The sequence below is a fragment of the Excalfactoria chinensis genome, chromosome 2 (genome assembly GCF_039878825.1).
Source record: "Excalfactoria chinensis isolate bCotChi1 chromosome 2, bCotChi1.hap2, whole genome shotgun sequence".
Lineage (NCBI taxonomy): Eukaryota > Metazoa > Chordata > Aves > Galliformes > Phasianidae > Excalfactoria > Excalfactoria chinensis.
The window spans coordinates 44,467,031-44,492,615 of record NC_092826.1 but is presented as its reverse complement, the minus strand read 5'-3'; the positions used below and the strand labels follow the sequence as shown (position 1 = coordinate 44,492,615).

Here is a 25,585-nt window from a genome sequence, read left to right as displayed (position 1 = left end):
ACCTACGGGCCTGCTCTGGCCTGGCCCTGCAGGCTGTGTGCCCTGCAGTAGTTGGTGCACTGACAGTGGGCTCCTGCCAGGTATCACCTGGTTTACTGCTGTGGGGGAGAGAGGCTTCATGCTGTGGGACTGCTCTGTGGTGCCAAGAGAAGCGTGTAGTGTGTGAGCATCTTTGCAAAGATTATTCACACTAACAGACATCTTTCCTGTCTGCTTATTGGAACAGGTAAAGGAGGAGAAAACAGAAATTTCAATATTATATATCAGTGTTCATGAGAGTTTGTAAGTTTAAGTTCTGTTCTCATACTCAGCACAGCTTTCCTCCTGTTCCATCCTGTTTTCAGAAGAGAACGTAGCCCCATGTTGGGACAGCCTGATGTTGGGATTGAGCAGCTGGACTGGGCTTGCTGGCAGAACAGCACACAGCATTCTCAGCCCATAAGTCCTCTCCATCTTCATCCTCCTGCACAGCTCAAGCTGGTGGCAGGCACTCAGAGTGACTGAGCATCCATTTCTGCAGTCTGAAAGGTGGGGTAAAGCCTGCAGAGCTTAATAGTAGGACTGGAGCTGTACTATGAAAGCTGAACGTGTATTTCACTTCAAACAATGGTTGTATCTTACCACCATGTTTGTCCTCATTATTTTACACAAGGATGCTTATTCTGTATTAGGTGGTGGGGGTGTAAATGTTACCAGTTCCTAAAATACTGTGTTTTTTGATTTGCTTATTTATTTTTTTCTGTTGTTGTAATTCCTGTCTACAGCTATAGTGGTTTTACTCCCAGATTTTGTTTTCAATTGATTTATTTTTAAACCTTCACAGCACTGCATGCATGTAGGTAGGTGCAGACTGTGTGTTAGGAAAAACAAGGGAGAGAACCAGCTGGGAGAAATATGTAGGTTTGGGACCTCTTTCTTTGCACTCTTTCTAGCTAATAAAAACACAGAAAATTTAATATGCAAACAAGCTTGGGAGGATGCTGAGCTTAGTTCATCTTAATATGTGGTAGTGCTGCCATCAGGGTTCTTTCTTCTGTATATTACTCAGATGCAACTTGTCTGTAATTTGGAAGCGTTATGTGACCAAAAATGCATGCTACAAAAGTTTGGTTTTTGTCTTCCTTCTTAGAAATAGAAGAATGATGTGCATGTATGTAGTGGTATATTGCTTGTTTAATTGCCTGTGTAACATCTTCCTTGTAAGATTGTTTTCAGTAACAGCCGTGTGGTCTGTATCTTCACTTGTTCACTTGCTGTCTGTCCTAAAGTGATGTAACTAGTATCAGTACAGTAGGACTTTAGCTCCCATGTAACTCCTTACTAACAGAAGATTGTAAATGAGAAGTTATGTTGTGTGTATGTAATCCCGTTAGGCAATATTATTGTTCAGCACATTGGGTTTTTTTTCTCCTCACAACAAAGCTCCTAGATCTGTGGTGAAGTGTTTTGTGACACATTTTTGAATGGGCCTTTTGCCCTGCTTTTGGTTCTTTAATGCGAAAAGCTTTACCAGGAAACAAGAATCTCTTTCTTCTCTGCCTGTGTTTATTCAGCTTGGGGCCGTGATGCTGAATATGCAGACAGACACAGAAGTCAGATGATCTAAGATGTGTGCTATTATAAGGTTAGCTGTTTCACATGAAAATCATTTTAACTGTTAGAAATTTTATGTCTGCATTTAACATCTGTGCCATCTAAAAGTCTTAAGAGCTGTCTTTTCTAAAAGATTTTGATGTGCTTTCACCACTAACGCTGTTCTGAAGTAAATCCTCTCTTAGCTATATCCTTTGAAAGAAGTGATTAATTTGCAACAAGTATTTCTGAATGAGCTTCTGACAATGAAAAATGGCTTTATAAAAACAGAGCCTGATCCTGCAGACAGCTGCCGGTCCGTTCAGCCTTACTCTCACAGGTAGCTTGTTGCCTTTGGCTTCACAAAACCATTGCCTAACACAGAGAGCCAAAAGGAGTGGTTAGATGGATTCATTTGAGCAAGAGCCCTGTCAATCAAGGTTTCTGCAGAAGTGATTAGTCATTCAGTGTTAGTGCTTTTACGGGTGTCCAGGTGCATGAGTTTGTACAGGACCAGATCAAATGCTTGGCACTAGGGACTTTTCTCGCTTATCTAGTTCTTTTAATGTTAAAGGTGAATATTGCTTACTACAACCTAGTAGAGTACTGCACGCTAAGTCATGGAGGTCTGGACACGCATCTGCTTTTTTTACAAAGTGATGTCAGGGTGAGATTTTTCAAGGCATTTCACACTTTATATCCTCCCATATTCTGGGAGAAGGGCTCCTTGAGAGTAGCCCTTCTGCAAAGAATTTTCTCCAGATTGTTTTTACTGCTTTTCATTGTCTGTCCAAAGCTCTTAAAGAGCAGGCTCATATTCCAGGAGGTGGCTGTAGGTGATTTGGGGCAATTAAAGGGATTACTGGCCCCAGAGCAGTGTTTGGGAGAAGCAAATATGCTCACAGTTCTAGTGTTCACCAACCAAAATACCACTCTAAGCTGAAATAGCTGCTGGTTCAAGTGAATGCACAAGGTAAGCTTAAGAAACAATTCTGCTGTTATACCCCCATTTGATGTTTCAGCTTTCAGAGATACTTGGCTATCATATCATACCTAGCTGTACCCCCTACATCTCTTGAACTTTCCGCACGTGCAAGTTCAGTCATCATTGAGATGTGGCAGGTGTATGCATGTCATTTCTGGTTTGCGAAAATGAAGGATCAAGCAACAGATACTATAAACAGTGGCTTAGCATTTGTTGAGATTTTTAGGGTGTTTTTTATGACAGTTGGAAACACTAATGTTTCCAAATTACGCATTATGATAAAGGATCTTTATCATCCTCTCCATCTCCATTGCAGTGAATCTTACTCCAATATTACGAGCTTCAAGCTTGCAGTGTATGGAGAAGGCTTTTACAGTTCCTGGGCTGTAGGAATGAGGTGGAGGTACTTAAGTCTAATCTCTTTGTGTTTTGCCTTCTTGACAAAGTTGATAACTTTCAGGATCAAAAACAAGATTTTGAAAGATGCAGCCTGAAAGACCCTCATACCAGAGGGCAAAAGATAACACTTTAAAGATTCACAGAAGTTCATACATTTTTTTTTTTATATGTTTTGGCTTTTTATTTGTTGTTTGAATGGATAATACAGAATCGGTGGTGTCTTGAATACAGAGTCAGTGGTGTCTTGTGCAGATGTTGGTACTGTGGGAGCAAGGCTAGCTGCTGTGCTCTGCTATCTCCCTTAGCCAGGGTTGTGAAACTGGAAAGCAAGCAAGTACACCCTGACAATCAGCAGTGTGTTTAGAGGAGGTTGTGCAGAGAAATGGGAGAGGGCTCTACCATGAGCCTCACCTTTGCAACTGTACTTCTGGAAGGGTCTGGATGCAGGGGATCTCATGTGGCCTCTTCCCTCTGAGATTTATATATACTTACAACTCAGTAGTACTGAGTGTGGTCAGGATGAACTTCTGTCTTTTTAACTTTTAAGACAGGTAAATTGTTTTCTGCAAGGCAGCCACCTCCCACTTTGAAAATGCAGTTTGCTTGTGGACGTGTACAGGCGGCCCACTGCCTGCCCCAACAAAGCCAGTCAGGTGCTCCAGGGCATGCTAAATGCCCAACAGCTTGTTAACCTGTCATGAGTCTGGGTGTCGTCCCCTGTAGAGTCGAAATGATCAAATCTAGCAGTGAGCTTTGTCAGAATTACCTGCTTTATGTGGTGTGGTTTCATAATGCTGTTCTATGGCCACCTCGGAGAGCGGTGCCTACAAGCAGCTCACTGTCAGTTCTTGCCTGGACTTGGTCCCAGCAGCAGCCAGGCTCAGGCTGTGGGGCTGACTGCCCCTAATTCTCTCTTCAAGCCTCAGAAGCAGTCGTGAGATTTGTCCCATTGGGACACCTGAGTCTGCCTGACCCAATGATTTTTGGTTATAAGAGTCATGGACAGCAGTAGAAGCAGCACCAAAAGTGGTAGTGCAAAATTGTCGCAGCAGATGATGTTGGGATGGGACGCAGCTTCTTGTTTCCTGTTTTCCTCCTTACTTTCCCATCCCTCCTCTGTTGTTGGCAGCAGCTCAAGGCACTGCAGAGATTTTTTTTTCCCAAGGCTCTTTTGTTTAATTGACTTCAGGTAGTGAGATGTGAACTGGGAGCCTGGCTGGGGCACGCAGCTTCTCCTTATAATTTTTCTCACTTTGCATAAAGTATGCGGCTACAGGCAGCCTTTTTGAGGGCTGCCCTAAGGAGCTGGTCTTCTGGGGTGTTGGCCTTTGTGTTGTTTGTGGAAGGTGTTGCTTCATGAATATAAACCAGCATCTTCTGCCTGCTCCCATTTGAGAGGACAGATTCTTTCTCTGTGTTGGAGGATCGGTACTATGAATTGCTGGGAAAATTGCTGTCCTTAGGCATTAGAGCAGATGGGTTTGGTGTGCATGAAGTGAACCTCAGGATCATCTCAAGCACACGCACCAGTTTCAACATCATAGTAAAATCAGATTTTGTAGGTACAGGGAACCAGTGCTGGCATTGGGAACCTCCCTGTTCCCTCTGGTATGACATGGGGCCATCCAAGCATCCCCTTACAGGTACAGAGGGAAGGAGAGAGACTTTAAACGTTTGGACCACTTTGCAAAATACCTTGCAATTCTTTCTTTTTTTATTCCCCCCCTGGCCTGATACTCAGAGCAGAATACTTCCTGCACTGAAGCCTAAAAGCAAAGGAGTTGGATAAGTGAATATTGATGAAATTACAGCTAGTGCATGCCCTTGGAGAATTCATTGCATTTTCAGTGGATTTGAATATAACTTTGCTTATGCAATCCTGTTCAACACTGTTGCAGTGTGGCACTAAGAAAGCTCATTATATTTACTGTATGAAGATTATGATTTTGAGGAGATGGTAGTTTTAGTGGCGGTTGCCACCTTTCTTGTGGTCTTATCAGTAAGCTGTTAGATGTGGGGAAGAGGGTGAAGCTGTGTGTAAGCCAGATTTTCCATCTGCCTTGAAACACAGCTGTTAATTCTTGTGAACCAAACCAGAGGAAACTGTGAGCTTTTTTTTTTTTGAGGAAACAGAATCCTTCAGAAAGGTGCTGTGTTCCAACAGCAAGAAACGTTTCTGTTTGTCCTCTGTAAAGGTGAATATATATATGTATATATATTTTCTGGGGGGGGTGTCATTTAATCAAAACTCTGAACCCAGAGGCTAGCAGACACCTCTGGTTCCTGATGACGTGGTTGGTGCTCCTGAAGTTTCTGTTCTTCCAGCTCTTCTGTTAGCAGAAGTCTGAGCTTGGTGTGAGTTAAAGCAGATTTGCCTTTGCTCGCAGCATTTGTGCACCAGGCTATGGCCGAGGGGGTTAATGTTGAAGCAGAGCTCTGCAATGTGCTTTATTTATGCCAGGCAGCACTTAACTTCAACAAGTCATTTGCTGACCTCTGTTGAAGTGATGTCTGCAGACTGATAGCTCTAATTGGACACCAGGCACCTGGTAAGTTAGTGATTAAAAATAAGAAACATTATGACTAGTTAGTGTACGACTGCCTTGAAACCACTGCATAATGATGGTACATTTACCATCAGATTAGGTCACGAAGCGGCTTTAATGCAGCTTGGAAAATTAGGATCAAAAATAGTCCTGTGATTAAAACTTCAGCTTTTGAAAGCTCTTCAGAGAAGGAAGATGTGCAAACGCAGATGTATGGGAGAAATTAAGCAGTCTGGATACGCACAGTTCTTGAATTGAAAGGGAATAATTGATTGAAGTGCTGTGCTAGCTCATTTCTCACAGCTACCCCGTCTTAGCAAAATTAAACGAAACATCAGAATGATCTGGGAATAAGTTGCCTAAAATATGATCCATAATTGGTCCAAGTATTAACAGTGAATTTAGTAGATTCTATGAACATAAGACTGTTCTGCGTGGACCAGCAGCAGCCTACAATAGCAGTTGTCTTAGATTAGATTGGTGAATTTCTCCTATGTTTTAAAAAACACTCTGTACGCTTTAGTGCACATTTATAAGCAGTGAAGTAATTTCTCTCTGAAACAACTTTTGCTTCCTGATGCCATCGGGACTTGGTCTCCTCTGCAGCTCTGTGCTGCAGCAGTGAGATTCCATTGAGCACAGGGTAGCCCACAAGCCCCATGAGTCCTGCTAGGCAGTTCTTAAATGCCAGACAGAAATGAGTATAAACTGATAAAGAAAATGATTAACTTCACATTTTGCTGCCCTTAGGTTGCTTTCTTTCCTCTGTAGCAAGCATAACACACCATCTACCTTGCAGCTGTGGTGTCTGGTACCTGAAGGTGGAGGTCTGGTCAGCACTGTCCAAAGCCCTGTGTGCTGTTTTGTCTGTTGAGCCTGAAGGAGTCCAGCATAAACCTGTTCACTGTAACTGTTTTAGATGCTCACTGATTTTTTGGTCACAATGTAAGTTAATTAGCACTAACTGAGGCTGGCTTAACCCAGTTCCAAAGCAGCAGTTTGCAGGAGGACTATACAGGGCTGACCTTTATTTCATTTCACCTTATTGTTGTGTTAGGAAATTCTGTAGGTCTCTGGAGGTTAATAGGTGTCCACGAGGGCTGTTTCTCTGTTTATTAAGCTTCCAGCTATTCTGCATGTAAGTACCAGAGTCTTAGGTGTCACTTTTTAAAACCACATATCAACGTTAGGCAAAATCCATTATAGTGTGAGTTGGCATTTGTTTCACTTATGCCAGCTTGTGCCTGGCCTGAGCCTGTGTTAATGTATTAAAAGTGGTGTTGCATTGAAGTGGGTGGTGCATGTGACATAGACATGACTTATAGTGCTAGTGTATAGCCCCAATCATCTTATACCCATAGGATTGTTTGAGTTGGAAAGGACCCTTAAAGGTCACCTACTCCAACTCCTCTGCAACAAACAGGGATGACTGCAGATAGATTAGGATGCTCAGAGCCCTATTCAGCTTGACCTTGAGTGTCTCCAGGGATGGGGCATACACCATCTCTCCGGGAAAGCTCTTCCAGTGCCTCATCACCTTTATAATAATAATAATAATAATAATAAAACACCTTTATTTATATCCAGCCTCTTCTGGTTGGAAACTGTTTCCCCTTGTCCCATCACAACAAACCTCACTGAAGAGTTTGCCCCCTTTTTTTCTTGTAGCCCCTCTTTAGTGATTGTGGTAAAGCAGACGGTGATGTGCTCCCTCAGCAGCAGCTCTGTTAGCCTGCACAGGAGCTTACTGGGTCAGGGGGTGAAGTGGGGAGCAGAGGGTAATGGAGTCCATGAAGCTTGTTAACATTTCAAGCAAGCAGTGTGAGATACAGATCTGAGGGTAGCACGAATCGGGAGCCTGTTCAGAAAACTGCTGTAGACTCGACTAGGAAGCTACAGCAATACCCCTGGCAGGGAGCACAGTTCTGGCTAGCTGGGGCAGATGCATTCCCATGCCTGTTTATCAGTGTGCTCAAGCTGAAAGGCTGATACAGAGTGCTTCCTGCTCAGCATGATAAATAGAACTTTGCATGATAATTATGTTTACAGCAGGACAGATGTACTAATAACATGTCCCCTAAAGACTTCAAATGAGCTATAAAAGAACCAAATCTGGGCTGAAAATGCTGGCAGCAGTAGTATTAATTGTGTAAGTTACATCTGATAATTGTGTTGTTTCATTTGAATGAGGCAGTCAGCTATTAGTGGCTTGTGCTCTGTAGTACCAAAACAGCCAAGTGTGCAGAATTTGTCAGTCTGGTAATATAGTTACATATTAGCAAAGCGTTCTAATGGACATACTCCAGTGGATAGGAAAGTGAAGAAGTGTTGCCAGTAATTTCTAATTCTGTTTCATCTTCTGTATCAAAATACTTCTGTGCCTTCAGGAAGAGAGCGTTTTTGTTATCTGTGAATTGTTTGATGTAAGACAATGCCTGCAGAAAAAAGACTTCTGTGGTTATTGAGGACAGAAATGAAGAATGACTAATTAGCTGTCTTGTTCCACTTACTTCTTCCACACTGGCGACATGAATGAAACGCACACACACACAATATAGATGTGATCCAAAATACTTGGAATAAGTTATCACTGCTCTAAAAAATAGGTTTGATAAGATGTGGTCCAAATGAATGTCAGTACTAGATGTTGTGCCAAGATTACAGTTAAATAAAGATCTTGCAGGTAACTAACATAACGTAAATCCCCGCTGGTCCAAATTGAATTACTTTTTGTGACATCCTAATTCATTTGCATTCCCAAAGCGTGTTTCCTTTTGTCTGTGGTAAGCTGAGCTGCACATAGCATCCCAGAGGAGCACCTTTCTAGCAGGCATAACCCACATCTTCTCTCTGGCTGATTAATCTGTAAATCCTTCCAAATTTCTTAGCCGTGCTCTTACATCAGAGCATCCCTCTGTAAAAGATGTGAGTGGAATCCTGGAATGGGCTGCCCTAGCGTGAGAGGGGCACTTTGTACTTTATTAGGCTGTGTGTGTGTGTGTGTGTGTGTGTATACATCTATTTGTTTATTTATTTATTATCAGGGAAACAGGCAGTTGACTTTCTGAAGTACAAGGTGTGTTCATTGGGTAGCAGAGAGCTGATGGCCTGGAAAAACAACTGCCTGGAGATGCTCAGTAAAACTTGTCCTTGGTTCCGTGTAACCTTTCATCAATGTAATTCATTGCTAACGAGCCGCAGATTCATTGCAATTCATTGCAGAGCTTTAAAATTACCATCAAGTCAGATGACAGAGTGCCTTGTTTTATGTTATCAAGAAACATCCTCTCAATGATTGAGGATTAGGCAGTAGCGCAGCCTCTGGAAGGAGTGCTGGCCCCCATGTTGTGAAGGGTATTGGTGAAAGCACCAAGAGTTCCAGAGGAGAAAGGAAGGAGGAGGCTAACAAACAGCAAATCTTTGTCAGCTTACATCCGTGTGTGCTTTATCCTTAGTCCTGCTAATGCTGAGGAAATGTGGATTGATTTGTTTCAGGCAGATAGCAAAGACTGAAGTATAAACTGCATGCACTTCTGCGTAGCCTTGGGGTTGTTTTCTTCCTAAAACCATCTATAACGTGTGTGGATATAAACAAATGAAACATCGAGGAAAAAAAATGTAATTAAAAATGTCTGTTAGTGGGGAGAAAAGAAGCTTAATAATTTTTTTGCTTCTATTTTCTCTGTTATATTTCTGTACTGCATACATAAAGCTTTGCCCCACAGCTCCTGTCCACAGGCGGCTGCATAATTATGTTAGTAATTTGTTTGTGGTTGTTAGAGAGCTGGGTAACTTGGATCCTCCAGCCTCGCTGTAAGGTTTGGGTGTGAACAGTTATCGATTAACTATCTCTGCCAGAAGATAGGTTGCAACTCTGTTATTAATGATTGCTTCACATATTTATTTTCTTCTACACACGCTAGATTGGATCAGGTGAAGGAACACTTGAAGTGGGTTACTGCGGAGTTAGCTGTAGCTCTGCCAACCTCTTACCTTCTTGATTGTGCAACATGAATGCAACTTACCTTTTGGATGTGCTGAGGGAAGGTTGAATGTGTGAGGGATCACCCTTGGGGTAACCTGGTGCAGCAGTCAGCGTGCTGTGAGGAGAGCTGCCTGCCCTGTGTCTGCAAGTTGGTGCCCGAGCTCTGCCTCTTCTGCAATGCTGGCTTACTGAGAGAAGTGAGGGTTCCTCAGAGGTCGATCTCTTAAATTGAGTCATACTCCTTACTGTGATTAGTAAGAAGGATGTTCAGAAAGATGCGAGGTTGTCTTCAGTTCATAGCTGATCTTCCACAGTGCAGATTGCATGAAGTTAGAGTTCTAAAAGGAGTGAACTGGCTTCTAAAAACATTTTAATTTTTAATAGAGATGTGTACCATGGGAGAGCAACCTCAGGCTGGGAATGTGCCAGTTACAGTATGCTGCTGAGCGGGAGACCGCAGCGGGGAGAGGAGAAAATGATCTAATCTTCTGCTCCCACCTATCAGCCCAGGCAAATGCTGTGCCTAGTCACAGTGGTAGGAGTGGAGGAGAAGTGTAAGGAGCTTGCTCTTCCCAGGGCAGCCATGCTGCTTGGCTTCAGGCCTGTCCTGAGCAAGAAGACCAGTAGGAAACAGAGCTGTCTCTTCTGAGGCCCATATTTGAGCTCACGGATGTGTCAAAGCATGACCAGAGTTTGCTCCCAGATGTGTAATAGTGTGGTGAGAAAAGCATCTGATCTTGAGGGAATTTGTGGCAAATGTGCCCAGAACTGAATCCAAAGCATGCATTGGTAAACTCTTTATATTGTCACAATCTGTGCTGGAGTTTATATATCATGCATGAAATACCTCATGCTAGCTTTCACTTGCTCAGTTTGGTCATTGTTCTGCTCTCATAAGGACTTATTTTCTCTGCTGGAGGAATATCATAGGGTAATTTATAATGTCTAAGATGCATCTGTAAAGAAAAGGTGTGTTAGTGCCTGATCACATCTTTTCTGAATCTAATGTTAGGATTTGGGGTTGTAGAATACGTTGCACGTGCACCTGGAGGCAAGGTTATGAGGTAGGGCCATAGATAATTGAAGAAATACCCTGAATGGAATAAAGGGAAACAAACAGGGAAAAACTAGCGGTCTTAATTGTATTATACACAGGAGAGAGTGGAAGGGTTTTTTTCAGTTGTCTTAGTGCACGTGTTTTTTCCAGCTGTTGTGACACCATCTATAGCCTAGGCTTCCAGGTGTGTAGTTAATAACTTTGATTGCTCTAAAATGCAGCATAATTGGACTTGATCATTTCAAAGCTGTTTTTGGAGCGTGGCCTAATTCAAATAGGGTCTTTAATTTTAGGTTTGATTCTTCTTCTCTTAGAAGTCTGATCCTAAGGATACGTATTCCTAAGGTGCAGCATTTCCCGTGGACCTACAAATAATTATCATTTTACAATGCACTGAGTCTATCAGGCATAAGCAACACATGTAGAATCTGTTAGGTTGATATTGATTGAACAGGCTATTGTGGTCTGTGTTTAATTGAGCTGGTGCCCGATGATGCCTTGCCATGATAGTGTGTCAGGTTATGAGGTAATGGTTGTTCTAAAAAACACAGCCGTGCCAGTGTTCTGGCACATTCAATATAAATCATGGTGCATGAGCCTTCTGAAAGCTATCACACTGCTGCAGAGTCAGGGAAGTGAAGCCAGTAGATCTGTAAATCACTGGTTACATATATTAGAGGATGAAAGCCTTCTAGTAAAGCTAAGAATTAATATGTATCAAGTGGGATTGTGCAGGATGCTTCAGACAACCTATCTCCTGCTTTCCTACACACATACATGTGCATACACCATACTGTCTATGAACAGTTTTCGTCTCAGCAATTCCTGTGCCAGTCCCCTGTCTCTTCAGAGATCTGTTGCTCCTGATTTTGCATTCAGAGAATAGTAAGGGATGGAAGGGATTTCTGGAAATATCTGCTCCAACCCTTGCAAAGCAGGTTTCGTGCAGTAGGTCACACAGGAAAGCATCCAGGTGGGTCACTAAAGACCCACCGTCCCTCTGGGCAGCCTGTTCCAGTGCTCTGCCACCCTCACATTAAAGAAGATAGATCCAGTTGATGCTTCAGGGACACTGGGACAGAGTCATGCTAGAATGTTGTGGTCCCTTAGAAGGAATATATAAAGTTACATTATAATTTTTGAACAGGATCTTACTCTGCATTGCTACGCTGTAAGAAATCAGTCGGATACTTTAGTATTGTGATATTGATTTCCTTCTTTCTTAGTCATTTCTTTTTTACTGTGTACTTGATGCTGGTATAAATCACATGCAAATAAATAATAGTAGACTTACCTTCAAGACAGCAAGATCAATATTTTTTTTATGTTTAGAAGTTATGTGCAGACAGGTCAGCAGGCAGCTGTTTGAGGGCAGGATTTTAAAGCCTCTACTGTATGTATTGTGAGACCTAGAGAGGGATTTGGATGGCAGTAGAGGTAGGATACCATCCCCTTTGGGAAGAAACGTGTGTTCATGCCACATAGCTTTCCACTCATCCCCTTGCTTTCTGCCCAATGGGTTGATGGAAACCAAGGAAGCATTTTGTCAGGATGTTGTTCTAGTTATGTCTGGCCAAAGGTCTGAAAGCTTCTCTTCTTGCAGCATGTACCCTGATAGGAACAGGCTTCCGGGGGCCATGTTAGCCCTGGAGTTCTGTGTCAGAGACACCTTGCAGAAGGTTGTGGTTTTAAACCAGGTTTTCATCCTGCCTGTGTGTAAGTGACAGCTAAACAGCATTCTCTTGGTATATATCCTGTGCATATGTTTGGATTGGGCTGCTGATTTAACATAACAGCCCATTTTTTGTGTATGCCAGATGCCTTAACTGTTGATGTAGATAGCCTTGCCAATACACTGGGCAATTTTAAAGTTCTGAATTGAGTTGCATGTTTTTGCAGAGAAAGGCTCTGCTTTGTAATTACGATAGTGCATAATTAAGCACTGCCTTATATCAGCTTGGGTAGCTGCATGAAACTATGTTTTCCTTAGTAATTTTTAATAGCCTCAGGGTTGTTTTTTCTGTGTTTGTCTTCCTGTGCAACAGTGGTAAAAGATAGGAAGAAAATGAGCTGATATGTAGGAAACCCAGGAAGAACTTGAGGCAGAGGGCGAGAGGTGACTCATTAGCAGGCCCTCATCTGGGTTAGTTGCAGGTCATGCAGTTAGGGGTCATGAGGGAGCGGTGATTCGCACACAGCTGATGCCTATGATATTTCAGAGGGATGTATTAATTGACTTGCACGATATTTCAGAGGGATTGTTAATTGACTTGTATGATATTTCAGAGGGATGTGTTACTTGACAGCAGCTTGACCTAGGGGTGTAGGTATGGTGCTTAGCCAGCAGGTTGATGGGGTTGGAGAGAAAAGGCTGCTTGTTTTTACTGTGGTGACTGTGGGCTGGGAGGTCTTTAAAAGCCTTGTGGAAAGCTGTCCTGGTTATGCTGATCCCGTGGAGCTGGGATGCAGATAGCACCCTGACCACTGAGTGAGCTGTGTGTTGAGCGTGGCACATCCCAGGCAGTGCTGTTTGGCTTCTTCAGGAACTTTGCAGCACTGTTTCTGTGTGGATTGAAGTGGTGATGAATCGAGGCTCACTTTCTTGGTGACCCTGTAAAAATCTGGAGAAAATTCATCTGTTTTGGACAGATTGGAGACGCTTGCCCTGATGGGTGCTGCAGTTCTGTGTGCTGACCTTACCTGCTCAGTGCCTACACCCCCGGAGGTTTGTAATCTCAACTGAAGCAGGGGGGACCTTCACCCACAACTTCCACAGAAGTTAAGCACATTTAAAATACAGCTCCTTTTTCCTAGTTTCCTAGCTGTGCTAGAAGGTCATTATGCATGGATTTATTTTCCCTTATCTCTTGGATTATCATCTGCTTCCTTCCTTCCTGGGTGTATTTATCCAGTGTTCTGATTGCAGCTTTGTTTATCACCTCCTGTCTTAAGGGGCCGACGGTTGTGTAGGTTTAACTTTATTGATCTGAGGATTTTGCAGCAATTGATGATAATTTTCCATAGATGAATGGGTTTATTACAACAAATCTTTCTGCAGGGTACTTAATTTGACTGCTTGCAGTTTTGGTTACAGAACTGCTTTGTTTCATTTTCCTTTTTTTCTTTTTTTTTTTCTTTTTTTTTCTTTAATTGAGCCACATGATAATCTGACTTTGTAAAGGAGAAACAGAGATAACATTTTAAGTCTTAAGAAACTTCTACAGGGATTCAAACAGCTGGTCAGAGATAAATCTGGCGTGCAAACAGAGCCACGAATGTCTTAGAAAACAACGATTTAAAATGCCAGTGCATCAAGTATCTTTTTAGTGTCTTTTATTTTGGCTTTGGTTGGAAATTTGATGTTAGGCTATTAGTAGTTTCTGTCCTCATGTAATAGTTGCACAGGAAACAGAGAGGAAATGAGAGGAGAAAATATTTTAGATCGAGGCTTAAGGGAAAGTGCTATTACACATTCTTTGAAGATTTAAAGAAAAAAAAACCAACAAAAACCAACAATCTGCATGAGACTGCAGCCAACCAAGTCCTATGGAGTTATCATCTTCCAGAGCTAACACTGCTTGCTTCTGTGCCTATTGGGGTGAAGGGAGAGGGGTTGGGGATACCTATAGGAGTAGTAGTTAAACTGGGGCCGTGTTTCTTGAGGCCTTGCTTGGACTAGGAGAAATGTTCATTTCTCCTGAAGCATCTTTCATTTTATTAGTAAGAATAGTTGCATTTCAGTGTTCATTAGCTGGCTGATATTCACTCTCCATAAATTTTAAAGCATTCTTGCATTCAAATGCATCTGCACAAGGGCTTATCCAAAAACATGAATCTTGTATGAGTCACACAGGGCTACTTCGTTTTGATCTCTTACTTAACAGTAGGATTGTCCCCTCGTTATTACTGCAATAGGATCTTCTTAGTGCAAAATAGGTATCGGCGCAGCTTTGCCTCGGGAGTGTTGGTGATTTGTGCTGTAAGCCAGTTCAGGTTGTTTATTTTACTGCCAGTCTCCACATCTAGCACGTTAATCAATGTTTTGAAAAGCAACAACCCTTTTGAAAGTTGTATAGACAAGCCCTGACCGCTTGCCTGCAGAAAGGAATAAGGTGGATCAATTTAAATATTAAATGCAAGTTGAGGTGCTTAATTTTTAATGAAGACAGTGGAAAACTAGTTTGGCTTGTATTCCCTAGAACCCCCCTTTCAAAAGCTTTGCTCTTCCAAAACTGTTTTCTTCATACGTGCCATGGCGCAAGATGTGAGTTAGTTCACAGCAGGTAAGTTCATTAGTTGGCATCTCTGGTATAATATCCAGCTGTGGAAGGCTTATAAATATTGGTATTTAGGTCATCTTAATTAGGCCTCAAAGTAAAGATTTGAAAGCAGAATAATTGCACATACTTCATTGCTGCTGAGCTTCTTAGGTGAAAAGAGGGTGCGGTTCCCAGGTTGTATGAGAGGATTTAAGCAGAGCAGCTGCAAATCTTCAGCTGTGCTTCTGTGTGTGTGCCAGGAACTGAACTGATTAAAAGGAACAGCTTGGGGAGAGGTGAAAGATGTGGCAGTTCACAGCTGGGTGAGATGCTGTGCTGGATATCCTTGCTGGCTGCCAGCATAGGGGATAGATAGAATGGGCAGCCCCAAAGTATGTTGTTGTCAGCTTGTGTGTGACCCGTGCTGCTTCTTTTCTGGTGGTCTGTGTGCACCTTCCTGGATGAACATACCCAGGGTTTTGCTTACATTCACACTAGCTGGAAGGGAGCTCAGCTATTCATGCTCCCCTTCCAGCCATGGATGAGCACAGAGCTTCCCTCGCTTCTTTCAGAATCCATGCAGACTTAACTTGCCACATTTAGGTCCCTGCAGCACTGCAGAATCACTACTGGTAAAGCTCAGCATGAGCTCTTTTGTGCCAGGAGGCACAGGGATTCCCAGCCAGCTTGTGTGGCTTTCAGGATTAGCAAGCGGAAGCCAGGAGGCAGAATCCTAGTGCTGTGTGTAATGAGTTGAGACTAACAAGGGATGCAGGAGGAACTGAAACAGTGAGCAGGCAACTGGGTGACCAGTGTTCAAAGCTGCCCTAGAACTGGTGCCCGTGTTATTAACCTAATAACATGTACAGCAGTAATAAAAAGCAACAGTTATCATTTGCTATACTAGCATTATCGGTGGCTGAAACCTCCAACTTCTCTGTTGTGTAGGACCATTAAGGTTGGAAAAGAATTCTAAGATCATCTAGTCCAGTCATCATCCCCACCGTGCCCACTAACTGTGACCATCAGTGCCTCAGCTGTCCTTTTCTTGAACACCTCCAAGGATGGTGACTGTACCACCTCTCTGGGCAGCCTGTGCCACTGCCTCACCACTCCTCCTGAGAAGCTGTTTTTCCTACTATCCAGCCTGATCCTCCCCGACACAGCTTGAGGCCATTCCCTTTCATCCTGTCACTGTTACCTGGGAGAGGAGGCTGACTCTGATTTGGTGATTGCCATCAAGGAAGATGACTTTCCATGTTATGCTTTGGGTGGGCTGTATCATCACATTTTTTTGTTATTTATGATGGTTTTGTAAGCCTGGGTGCAGTGAGGCTGTGCTGGAAGCTCCCTCCTGTGCCCATCTGGATAACCAGCAAACTGGGAACAGTGAGGTTTCCTTCACAACTGAATTTTGCAGAGGTTGACAGTGGTTCAGACTCAGCTGTAAAAATCTGGTCTAAAGCACAAACTGCTTGGTGCTGCTTGGAGAGATGAGCAGAGCTCCTTTTTGGATGACAGTTACATGCCCTCTGCTGACAGCTCGGTCAGCATTTTTCTCTGTTTAGTCATTCCTAGCAAGTGATGAGATAGTCAGAGATGAACATGGCTGAGAAATGACTGGCATTAAAAAAAGGGGGGTGAGGGGTGGACAGGCAAAAAGAAACAGAAAATGGAAATTGTCCCCTGTAACAGTGTGGATGACAGTTGGTCCCTGCAGAGCTACCTTGGCATTATTTTGTCAAAGACCCTTCCTTTATGGCACTGCAAGCTGCAACATAGCAAGTGAGGAGGGACTGCTGGTGGGTGGGTGTTAAACCCTTGCAGAAAGGAAAACTTGCAAGCCTAAACGAAGGAGGAGCTGTTGGGAATGTGAAGTTTCACTTGCTGTTTTGCTGCAGAAGCGTGTGTGAAATCAGTTTGTCTTTTTCTGCTTGGAATCAAATAGATTTAATAAGATAAGAAGAACAGAAATGAGACTTGATTATTACCCAAATGTGTGGCTCTGATAGTTAACTGTGGCCTGTAAAGTTTACTCAGCATCAGCTCAGAGTACTTTGTGATGTACCCTAATCGGTGGTGATGTTTTGTGTTTCTTTTTTGTAGACGTCGGCTGATCTCCCAACGATCTTCTCTGGAGACCTTGGAGGACATAGAGGAAAATGCCCCATTACGCAGGTGATTCTGTTTACTCCCTGTCCAGTTATTGGTTTGTGAGGCGGTAGTTGAATGTGCACATTAAGATGTTCTTCATATCGATAATGGTATTGAAACCCTTACACGCCCCGCAAGGTGGTAGGCAGTGGGAATTACATGCTTCCTAGCTCTAGGTTATAAAATGGAGAGCCACTATTAAGATTTGATAGAGAAGCTGAGCTGCCACTGACAAAAATGGGTAATTCCTAACTTCCTACTTGGAAAACATAGGCACAGCTGCTTTAATAAAATAAGCTTTTTAAGGTTATTATTTTTTAATACTGTTTGTTATGGATTTTTAAGGTATTTGTTTCTCCCATTGTACACGATCTTATTTCAGTAACTAGCATTACTGGCTTTGTGTGCTGATTTGTGACTACTACTTCATTCCTCCCATCCACGTTACATCATCAGCTTCATTGTGGTTTGGTTTAGGCATCCAAGAGGCCACAGCTTCTCTGGGGACTGATGTAATTAGTCACTAAGCAATCCTCTGGAGTGATGGAAAATGGAGCAACTGTTTAGCAGCTCAGAAATGGGCTGATCAGTAATCTGACCAGTGTGCGGTATGCTTCCAGGTCAGCTGTTAAACTGGGCAGCAGCTTAATGTTGAATGTCTCTTTATCCTGGGACCCGTAATTCAGCTGGTTTATGTTGGTGTTTAGCCTATAGCCTTGTTTATCCACATGCAGATTGGCTGTCTCTGCCTATTTCAAAGCAAAGACTTAATGGCAAAGGCTGTACCAATTGCCCTGTTACAAAGACTTGATTATTTTAGTAAAGCTTACCATTGAATGCTTACCAGTGCGTTATGAAGCATTCTCATAAATGATTCAAACAGATATAATTGGCAAAAGATACAAACAAAGCATGGCTTGCGCGGCGGTATTTTTGTTTGCTAATTTGCAAAATAGGTGGTAGAACTGCTCTCTTGGTGCTGTTTTCCTGTGAAGAAGGAAACAAATCTAATTGCAACCACAGAGAAAGAAGATATTGTAAGGGCTTTACTAACAGGGGAAGGTAAAAATAGAACAGTGATGGGGACCTGGCCGTGGGGTCATAGTGATGGCATCCACGGGGACTGGCATGCCCTGGTGGCTTGGGACCAGTAGGCTGCAGTTTCAGTCACAGAATCATAGGATGAATCATAGAATGGCCTGGATTGAAAAGGACCACAATGATCACCTGGTTTTCAACCCCCCTTCTATGTGCAGGGTCACCAACCACTAGACCAGGCCCAGAGCCACATCCAGCCTGGCCTTGAATGCCTCCAGGGATGGGGCATCCACAACCTCCTTGGGCAACCTGTTCCAGTGCATCACTACCCTCTGAGTGAAAAACTTCTTCCTAATATCCAACCTAAACCACCCCTGTCTCAGTTTAAAACCACTCCCCCTTGTCCTATTACTATCCACCCTTGTAAACAGCCATTCTCCCTCCTGTTGATATTCACTCTCACAAACAGACACACCTTCTTCTGTTTATACACTCCCTTCATGTATTAGAAGGCCACAATGAGGTCTCCCCAGAGCCTTCTCTTCTCCAAGCTAAACAAGCCCAGTTCCCTCAACTTTTTTCTTAGAGGAGAGTCCAACAGAATAACCTCAGGAGGCCAGGAAGCAACCAAGCTCTGCCTATGTGTTAGAGAGGATGGGAAAGTAGGCAATGGAGGCACAACACAGAAGGACTGTGCTGGTCCCCTGCACTGCTTTTGAGAGTTATCTCTGGCATGTGTGCTCTCTGACTTGGAACAAAACAGCAGTAAGATGAAATGGAGAGAGCTTACACAGCATGTTGTGGTTTATTAAAAAGGCTGGAAGGAGGGAGAGACTGTTGTTCGCCTCATCTCTCCTTCCTCTGCTAATTTCTTTCTCTAATTGCGGTTTCTAAAAGTGATTGGATATAAAATAAATTTAGGGATTAATATTTTGAGGAGTATTATTTTTTCCTAAGGTGATTTGTTTTATTTTCCATTGTTCTGTATGTCACCACAGGCATGGGAAGCGATAGAGTTAAAAGTGAGTAATGATTTCTTGTTAAGTGAAGGATTTTAAATCTTTCTGCAGTTAAAACAAGGAAACATCTCAGTATCTCCCTTATCAGTAGCCAAGAAGGATACAGAAATGTGGCTGTTGATGTGAGGGGGGAAAAACATCTCATCGGGATCTACTGCATTTTGTTTTGCATTATTTTTTCCCTCCAAAAGCTTAAGCTGAGCTGTCACAGCAGATTACAGGAAGTTTTATTTTGCTGAGATTTTTTTTTAAATGTGTTTTTCTGCATGAAGGGAGGGGTGCTGCTGCCTTGTCTTATTATTATTTTTAATTACTTTTTTTATTATTATTATTTGAGCTGTCATTTCCAGACTTATTGTTTTCATTGTTTTTGCTGATTCCTAAAACAGGGGGCCTCAGATCATTTGTCTCGTCTTTCCTTCCTGCCTTTGTGTAGACTCCTTGCCTGTACAGCAGGGAACCGAGTATATATTTATATATATACATATATATATATTATTTTTTTTTCCCGACTGATTTATTTTTCAGATGTCGGACTCTCTCAGGATCACCCAGACCAAAGAACTTTAAGAAGGTTCATTTTATCAAGAACATGCGGCAGCACGACACCAGAAATGGCAGGTACTGTGCATGCAAAGGCTGCTTCTGCAAGGGCAACTGGTGGGGCATGGGAGCAGGCAAGGTTCAGTATCCCTATGAATCAGGGCAGTGTGCGCTTCCCGTTACCAAATGAGTAGTCAATACAGAACATCAAAGTAGCTGATGAGAGTGCGAGCTCCTTATTTGTTTGGATACCAGTCAGTGACAGTGCTAGTCAATAGATTTGCAAGTCCTGTGTCTATTAAGGAGTGCAGGGCTAAGTGTAGAGTTAGCCGAATTGTCAGGGCTGCCTCTTGAAGGAGAGTTACCTGACTCAGGAAGACAGCTGAAGGGAAGGGTATTAAAATTATCTTGAGTCTTACAAGATGGATGATGAATGTGACAGATTCTGGTTTTTCATCATTGTACCCTGCCACATGCAAGGTGCTCACTGGTAAGCATGCAGATGGGGATGGTTGTGACAAGATGACAAGTGAGATCCTTATCTTCTGGGCAGGCATAGGCAGGGGGAGTACTTGGGGATGCTGGGACATGTATGACAAGGTACAGCTGTGACCTTGTGCACACTCTGAGTGGTGCTGTGCACTACCCATCTCACACTAACAGGTCACAGCGGAGTTGTGCAACAGCATGCTCTTCCTTGCTGCAATGGCACGGTGTCTATTTTGTTCCCATCAACCAGACAGGTTCTTTATTCTGGTGTCATCTGTCTCAGAAGTGACCTGAGAAGCTACCTTCTTCCTACTTATAAAGACACCTCTTCTATCTGTTCTTTTTCCTAAGATGATTTCATCACATGCTTTTTGATCCTATTCTTTTCTGCGCAGACCTGAATAGGTTACCTGACCAGGTTTCATATAGATAAAACTGTCCTGCTGTGAACTGCCCCTTGCATTTATTTATTCTCATAAAACTGTTGTGACCAAGAACCGTGTATATAATCTGTGAAACAATTTGTGGGCATAGCTTATGATTTTTATCAAATGTGGAATTGAATCAATAGAAATCAGCATTATAGAACCATCATCGTGGAGTTGGAAGGGACCCTTAAAGGTCATCTAGTCCAGCTCCCCTGCAACAAACAGGGACACCTGCAGCTACATCAGAGACTGGTCTGGCCTGACCTTGAGTGTTTCCAGGGATGGGGCATCCACCACATCTCTGGACAAACTCTTCCCGTGCGTAGTTACCATTATTGTAAAAAAATATCCCCAAAAACAAACAACAAAAAACCCCACCTTTTTCTTTATATCCAGTCTAAATCTGACCTCTCTTATTTTGAAAATTCTATTTTAGTTTGAAATTCTGATATATCATCAAGCCACGGCTTATGTGATTCAAATTCTGGAAAGTTTATCTTGGCTGAAGCAAGAGTTCTTTGCATTTATTCTCACATATGCAGTTGAATGCAGTGAAAGGTAGTTATCAACATAAATACGGCAGAATGTGGCTCCGGGAAGTGATAGATTTTTCGGAACAGTTTTTGTTGCAGGCAGATGCATGCAGAGCTATTGACTTAGCTATTGTCTGACTAGCAGCCGATTATTGTCTAAACAACAAATATGTGTAGAATCCAACTCTAAAAAGCAGCTCTCCAATTTTAGTCCAGTTTGTACATGAATATATGCATGCTCTGGGAATTTCTTACAGCAAAAAAAACCCTGTGTATTCATAAAGTATTATGCAGATTCGTCAGAGAAGGAGTAATTTCTGAGATACGCATATAAAATACATGCATAAACTTGATAGAAACATTACCTGTAAAAGAAAGAATAAATGGCTTGTAAACAATCTACAAAATCACTCATTTTTTCCATCTGTTGCAAAAATATATTTGCTTGCAGGATATGTACAGCGTTTTGGCTTAACTTATGTATTGGTTATTGCATCTGATAATAAAACAGAATATTTTTCTTGCTGAGAAAACAGTGCATAAACTTTTGTTATTCAGCTGGCTTCTTATCTTTATCAACAGACACAACTTTCCAGAATATCTTCATAATCATAATAAAGATCCCTTTATCTAGAATGCAGATACAGTAAGAAAAGACAGAGGCAGTTTAGAAATGCTTTTATCCTATGGACAAAGAGTCACAATGATATTAACTAAAAATAAGATATAAAGTCATCACTTTGCATCCTCTAGGGCCAGCTATCTCTAGCAGTAAGTAATCTGAGCACATACCCTGCTTTTCCATGGGGTCTGGAAACTGGTCTGTTGCAGTCACTTGGGTTAAGTCATTCTGGATGAAAAGGGCCCCTGGAAGGTGAGGTGAATGTGTTTTATATATTCAGCCTAGAATCAGAGGTTCTGAGTACCTTTAGACCTACACAGTTGCCTGTGATGCAGAGGAGTGCAGGTATTGCAGTGGGTGGGAAATCTTTCTCCTTGCATTGCCCAGGATCTTTTCCCAGACAGCTCATGTGGGTGTGCAGGAAGGCTCAGCCCAGCTGGAATCAGGCTTTTGGAGCTCCCCAAAACCTATGACCCTTCTGTCATAGAATCATAGAATTACACAGGTTGGAAAAGACCTTGAAGATCATCAAGTCCAACCGCAGCCTAACCAGTACCCTAACTCTAACAACCCTCTGCTAAATCATATCCCTGAGTACCACATCCAAACAGCTCTTAAACACATCCAGGGATGGCGATTCAACCACCTCCCTGGGGAGCCCATTCCAGTACCTAACTACCCTTTCTATAAAGAAGTTCTTCCTAATATCCAACCTGAACTTGCCCTGGCACAACTTGAGGCCATTTCCCCTCACCTTGTCACTTGTCACTAGTGAGAAGAGACCTGCCCCACTCTCGCTGTAAGAACCTTTCAGGTACTGGAAGAGGGCGATAAGGTCTCCCCTCAGCCTCCTTTTCCCCAGACTAAACAGCCCCAGCTTCCTTAGCCTTTCCTCGTAGGTCTTTCCTCGTTGCCCTTCTCTGGACCTACTCTAGTACCTTTATGTCTTTCCTGTGCTGAGGTGCCCAAAACTGAACACAGTACTCGAGGTGAGGCCTCACCAATGCCGAGTACAGGGGCAGGATGACTTTCCTAGTCAACTTCCTGTCGCTGCAAAATGCCCTTTTGACTTGAGGAACTCAGCTTTGAAAGCACCTACACTAATATATTTTTAATTTGATAGCTGGGCTGAAGGATAACTTGTGCTTTTAATTATTCTTTCTCTGGCATGTGTCTGAGTTTCATGGCAGAGAAAAGCGTAGTGTGGTTTGTAGCTCAGGGCTCTTTTTCCTTCTTTGACTGCCCTTATTTGTTGCCCTCAGCCTGTGACTTCCCTTGCCCTGGGGTGCTGAGACCACTTCCCCTCTTATCTCTGGGGGTGGCACATGTTGAGCACCAATGGCAGGACTGGCCATTGGTCTAACAGTGGTTCAGGTATTTAAGAACTCAATAAAACCACCTACACAGATCACAGCGTATCAGCAATTCTTTGTTAAGCTTCCTGTTGATAGTTTCACGCAGTGGTTAAACAAGTTTCTTCAGATTTGTAGGATGTGGTTTACTAAAGGGACTGGAAGACTAGATTTCCTAGACAGTACTGTCAAAGCAGTCTTGTAAAACAGTACCAAATAAATTTCCCATTAAAAGGCAAAGGCAAGCCAACCAATTGTATGGATTAGGAAATATAGCCACCAGTGTGTGGTTTCACCCTATGAGACCTACTGCCTTTACTCAGCAGGTTTATTGGTGGTCTCTTCCATAAACTGTGAAGCAGAAGATTTCCTATCTAGCAGAAACAGGCCACCAAAATAGCAACATGAGCCAGCTGAACAAACAAGTCAGAGCAAGAATGTGACAGGAACATTTCTGGAGTCATCCTATATAGCAGTAAAACAATACTCCTCTCTCACTCCCATGCCACTGCTTTCTCAAATTTCCATTAGTATATGGTTCTGTGCCAAAACCAAACAGAACCCATAGGCTATGAAAGGTCTGTTTTGCTGCCCTTTTAATTCTGATGATGCACACGTGCACACTAAGGGGTTGACCGAGTGGTCTCACCGCTGTTGATGGTTATTCTTGACCACTTCCACATAGGCTCAGCTTAAACCTGGGAGACTCCAAAATGATGTCTGGTACCAAGATGGCATTTATGGCCTGTGTGTTCACCTTTACCTGCAGGGACAGAAAGTCTAGCTGCTCAATCATCATCAGTCACATATGAAGAAATATTCAGCATGTATGTGATACGTATAATGCATATCATGTTTACATTTGGAGTCTTTTGCTGCAACATGATTAGGCCTAGATAGAAACTGAAGGAAACATGTTATTCCCCAAATCAGGCAAATTACTGATTCTGTGGATAGCTTTGTGCTCTGTATATTTTTGTAGTTTCATTGCATACTCCTCATTAAAGAAGCTGGAAGATTAGTTTTTAGGGCCTCAGACAGTTGGATGTTGTCAGAGCACTCTTGCAACATAGTGGTTTATGTGAACCACAGTAATTAGTACAACTTTGTAGTAAAATATGAGAAATAAGAAGTCAACTTTTTTGCATGAAGTAATTTTAAACACGTCTACGTGGCACAATGGCAGTCAAGGCACATAAGCCCACTCTGACTCAAAGTGCTTCTGCTATCTGAGAGAGCTCATTTGGAGTTGTGTGCCATCATCAAGCCTCTAAATCAAATGGTGCTTTATCCCTCTGTGATCAGCTTCTGACTGCTGCCTCCCTGGTTCTCTTTCAGGCCAGCTCCTGAGGCTGATGGACAGCAGCCTCCTCTAAGAGTGATGCAGGGGGAGGTCTGGTAACTTGGCTGTGGAGGAGAGGCCATGTGCTCCTTTCCCACTCTGCCTGGACAGTCTTTATAGAATGAGGGTCCCTTGTTTCATAAAATGTGTTTGGTTCCCAAGGGAAAGGAATATGGAGGGAAAAAGAAAAGAATACAACCCAGGGGCTCTGCTGATGCTTTGTTTCCTTTCTGATCTGATTCTTCCTGATGCACATCAAGCTTTCTGTGGTAGATTCCCATTGTTGTCTACAGTGCCAACTGCAAAGGCAAAGAAGGCACCCATTTATTTTTCTTTAAGGGAGTTATGGGACATTAGTGGAAGTGCTGTGTTCCAGGAGCAGCCAGAGGCAATGGGGGGAATATGCCTGCTGGGTACTGTGGTTTTCTGAATTCAGAGATGCTTTCTGATGTCAGCCTCAAAACCTATGCCAAGTTTCATACATCAGCAAACAAGGCTTTCAGTGAACAAGCAAGCTGTTGTGGGTAGCAACCATTCAGCAATAAGCAGTGGCAGGCATAAAATTAATCATATGCCAGTTTGTGTGGAGGGGGGGGGGAGGGGGGTTGGCTTGTTTGTGTTCTGTCTTTCTCAAATGTGAGAAATGATTCCCCTTGCTTATAACTTACTACAGCACCATGAGTCTGTCTTATTTGATATGAGATAGTTACCTTAAGTGAGAGCTGTTAAAGAATTCAGATCTTACTGCATCTGCTCCAGGAGGGTTTCCTGACACTGTTTGTATGTTCATTATTAAAGACCCCATGTGTTAAAGGGTAAATACCACTTTGCTTTTAAATATACTTTTAAGGCAGAAAACAGAATTGGTGCAATAGAATGAACCAGGAGAGGGAAGATTGATCATTCTGCATTTTTCCAAAGAGCTGACGCTTGCATGCAGCATCTCTCTAGGGAGCCTGAGCCTTTTCCAAGAACTATGACTAAGCTGATTCCATAAGGAAACGGTACTTTAAAAACAGTATAAGGGGTACAAGACTTAGAGGTGTGTGTAAGGTGATTTTCAGACAATAAAGAACAAGGTAACTTGCTAGGGTCTGTCATTCAACTTTGACCAGTACAGGACGGAGATGAAAAGTGTGGGTGAAATCCTTACCTCATAGGGACCTATGATAGACAATACTGAGAAAATCAAAAGAAAGAAGTGAAACAGCCCTGACAACCAACCCAGCAATAAGTTCTAGAATTTATTGAGTTCTAGCACT

General features: G+C 42.7%; 1 protein-coding gene across 1 annotated transcript in view; it reads left to right on the top strand.

Moving 5' to 3' along the window:
* The window catches only part of CABLES1 (Cdk5 and Abl enzyme substrate 1), a 65,210-nt gene that overhangs the window by 10,930 nt on the left and 28,695 nt on the right, over window positions 1-25,585 (top strand). Inside the window, exons 2-3 of the mRNA XM_072330160.1 lie at window positions 16,910-16,981; window positions 19,543-19,635. Coding sequence (XP_072186261.1) covers window positions 16,910-16,981; window positions 19,543-19,635 — 165 coding nt within the window. The remainder of the gene's footprint in view (window positions 1-16,909; window positions 16,982-19,542; window positions 19,636-25,585) is intronic.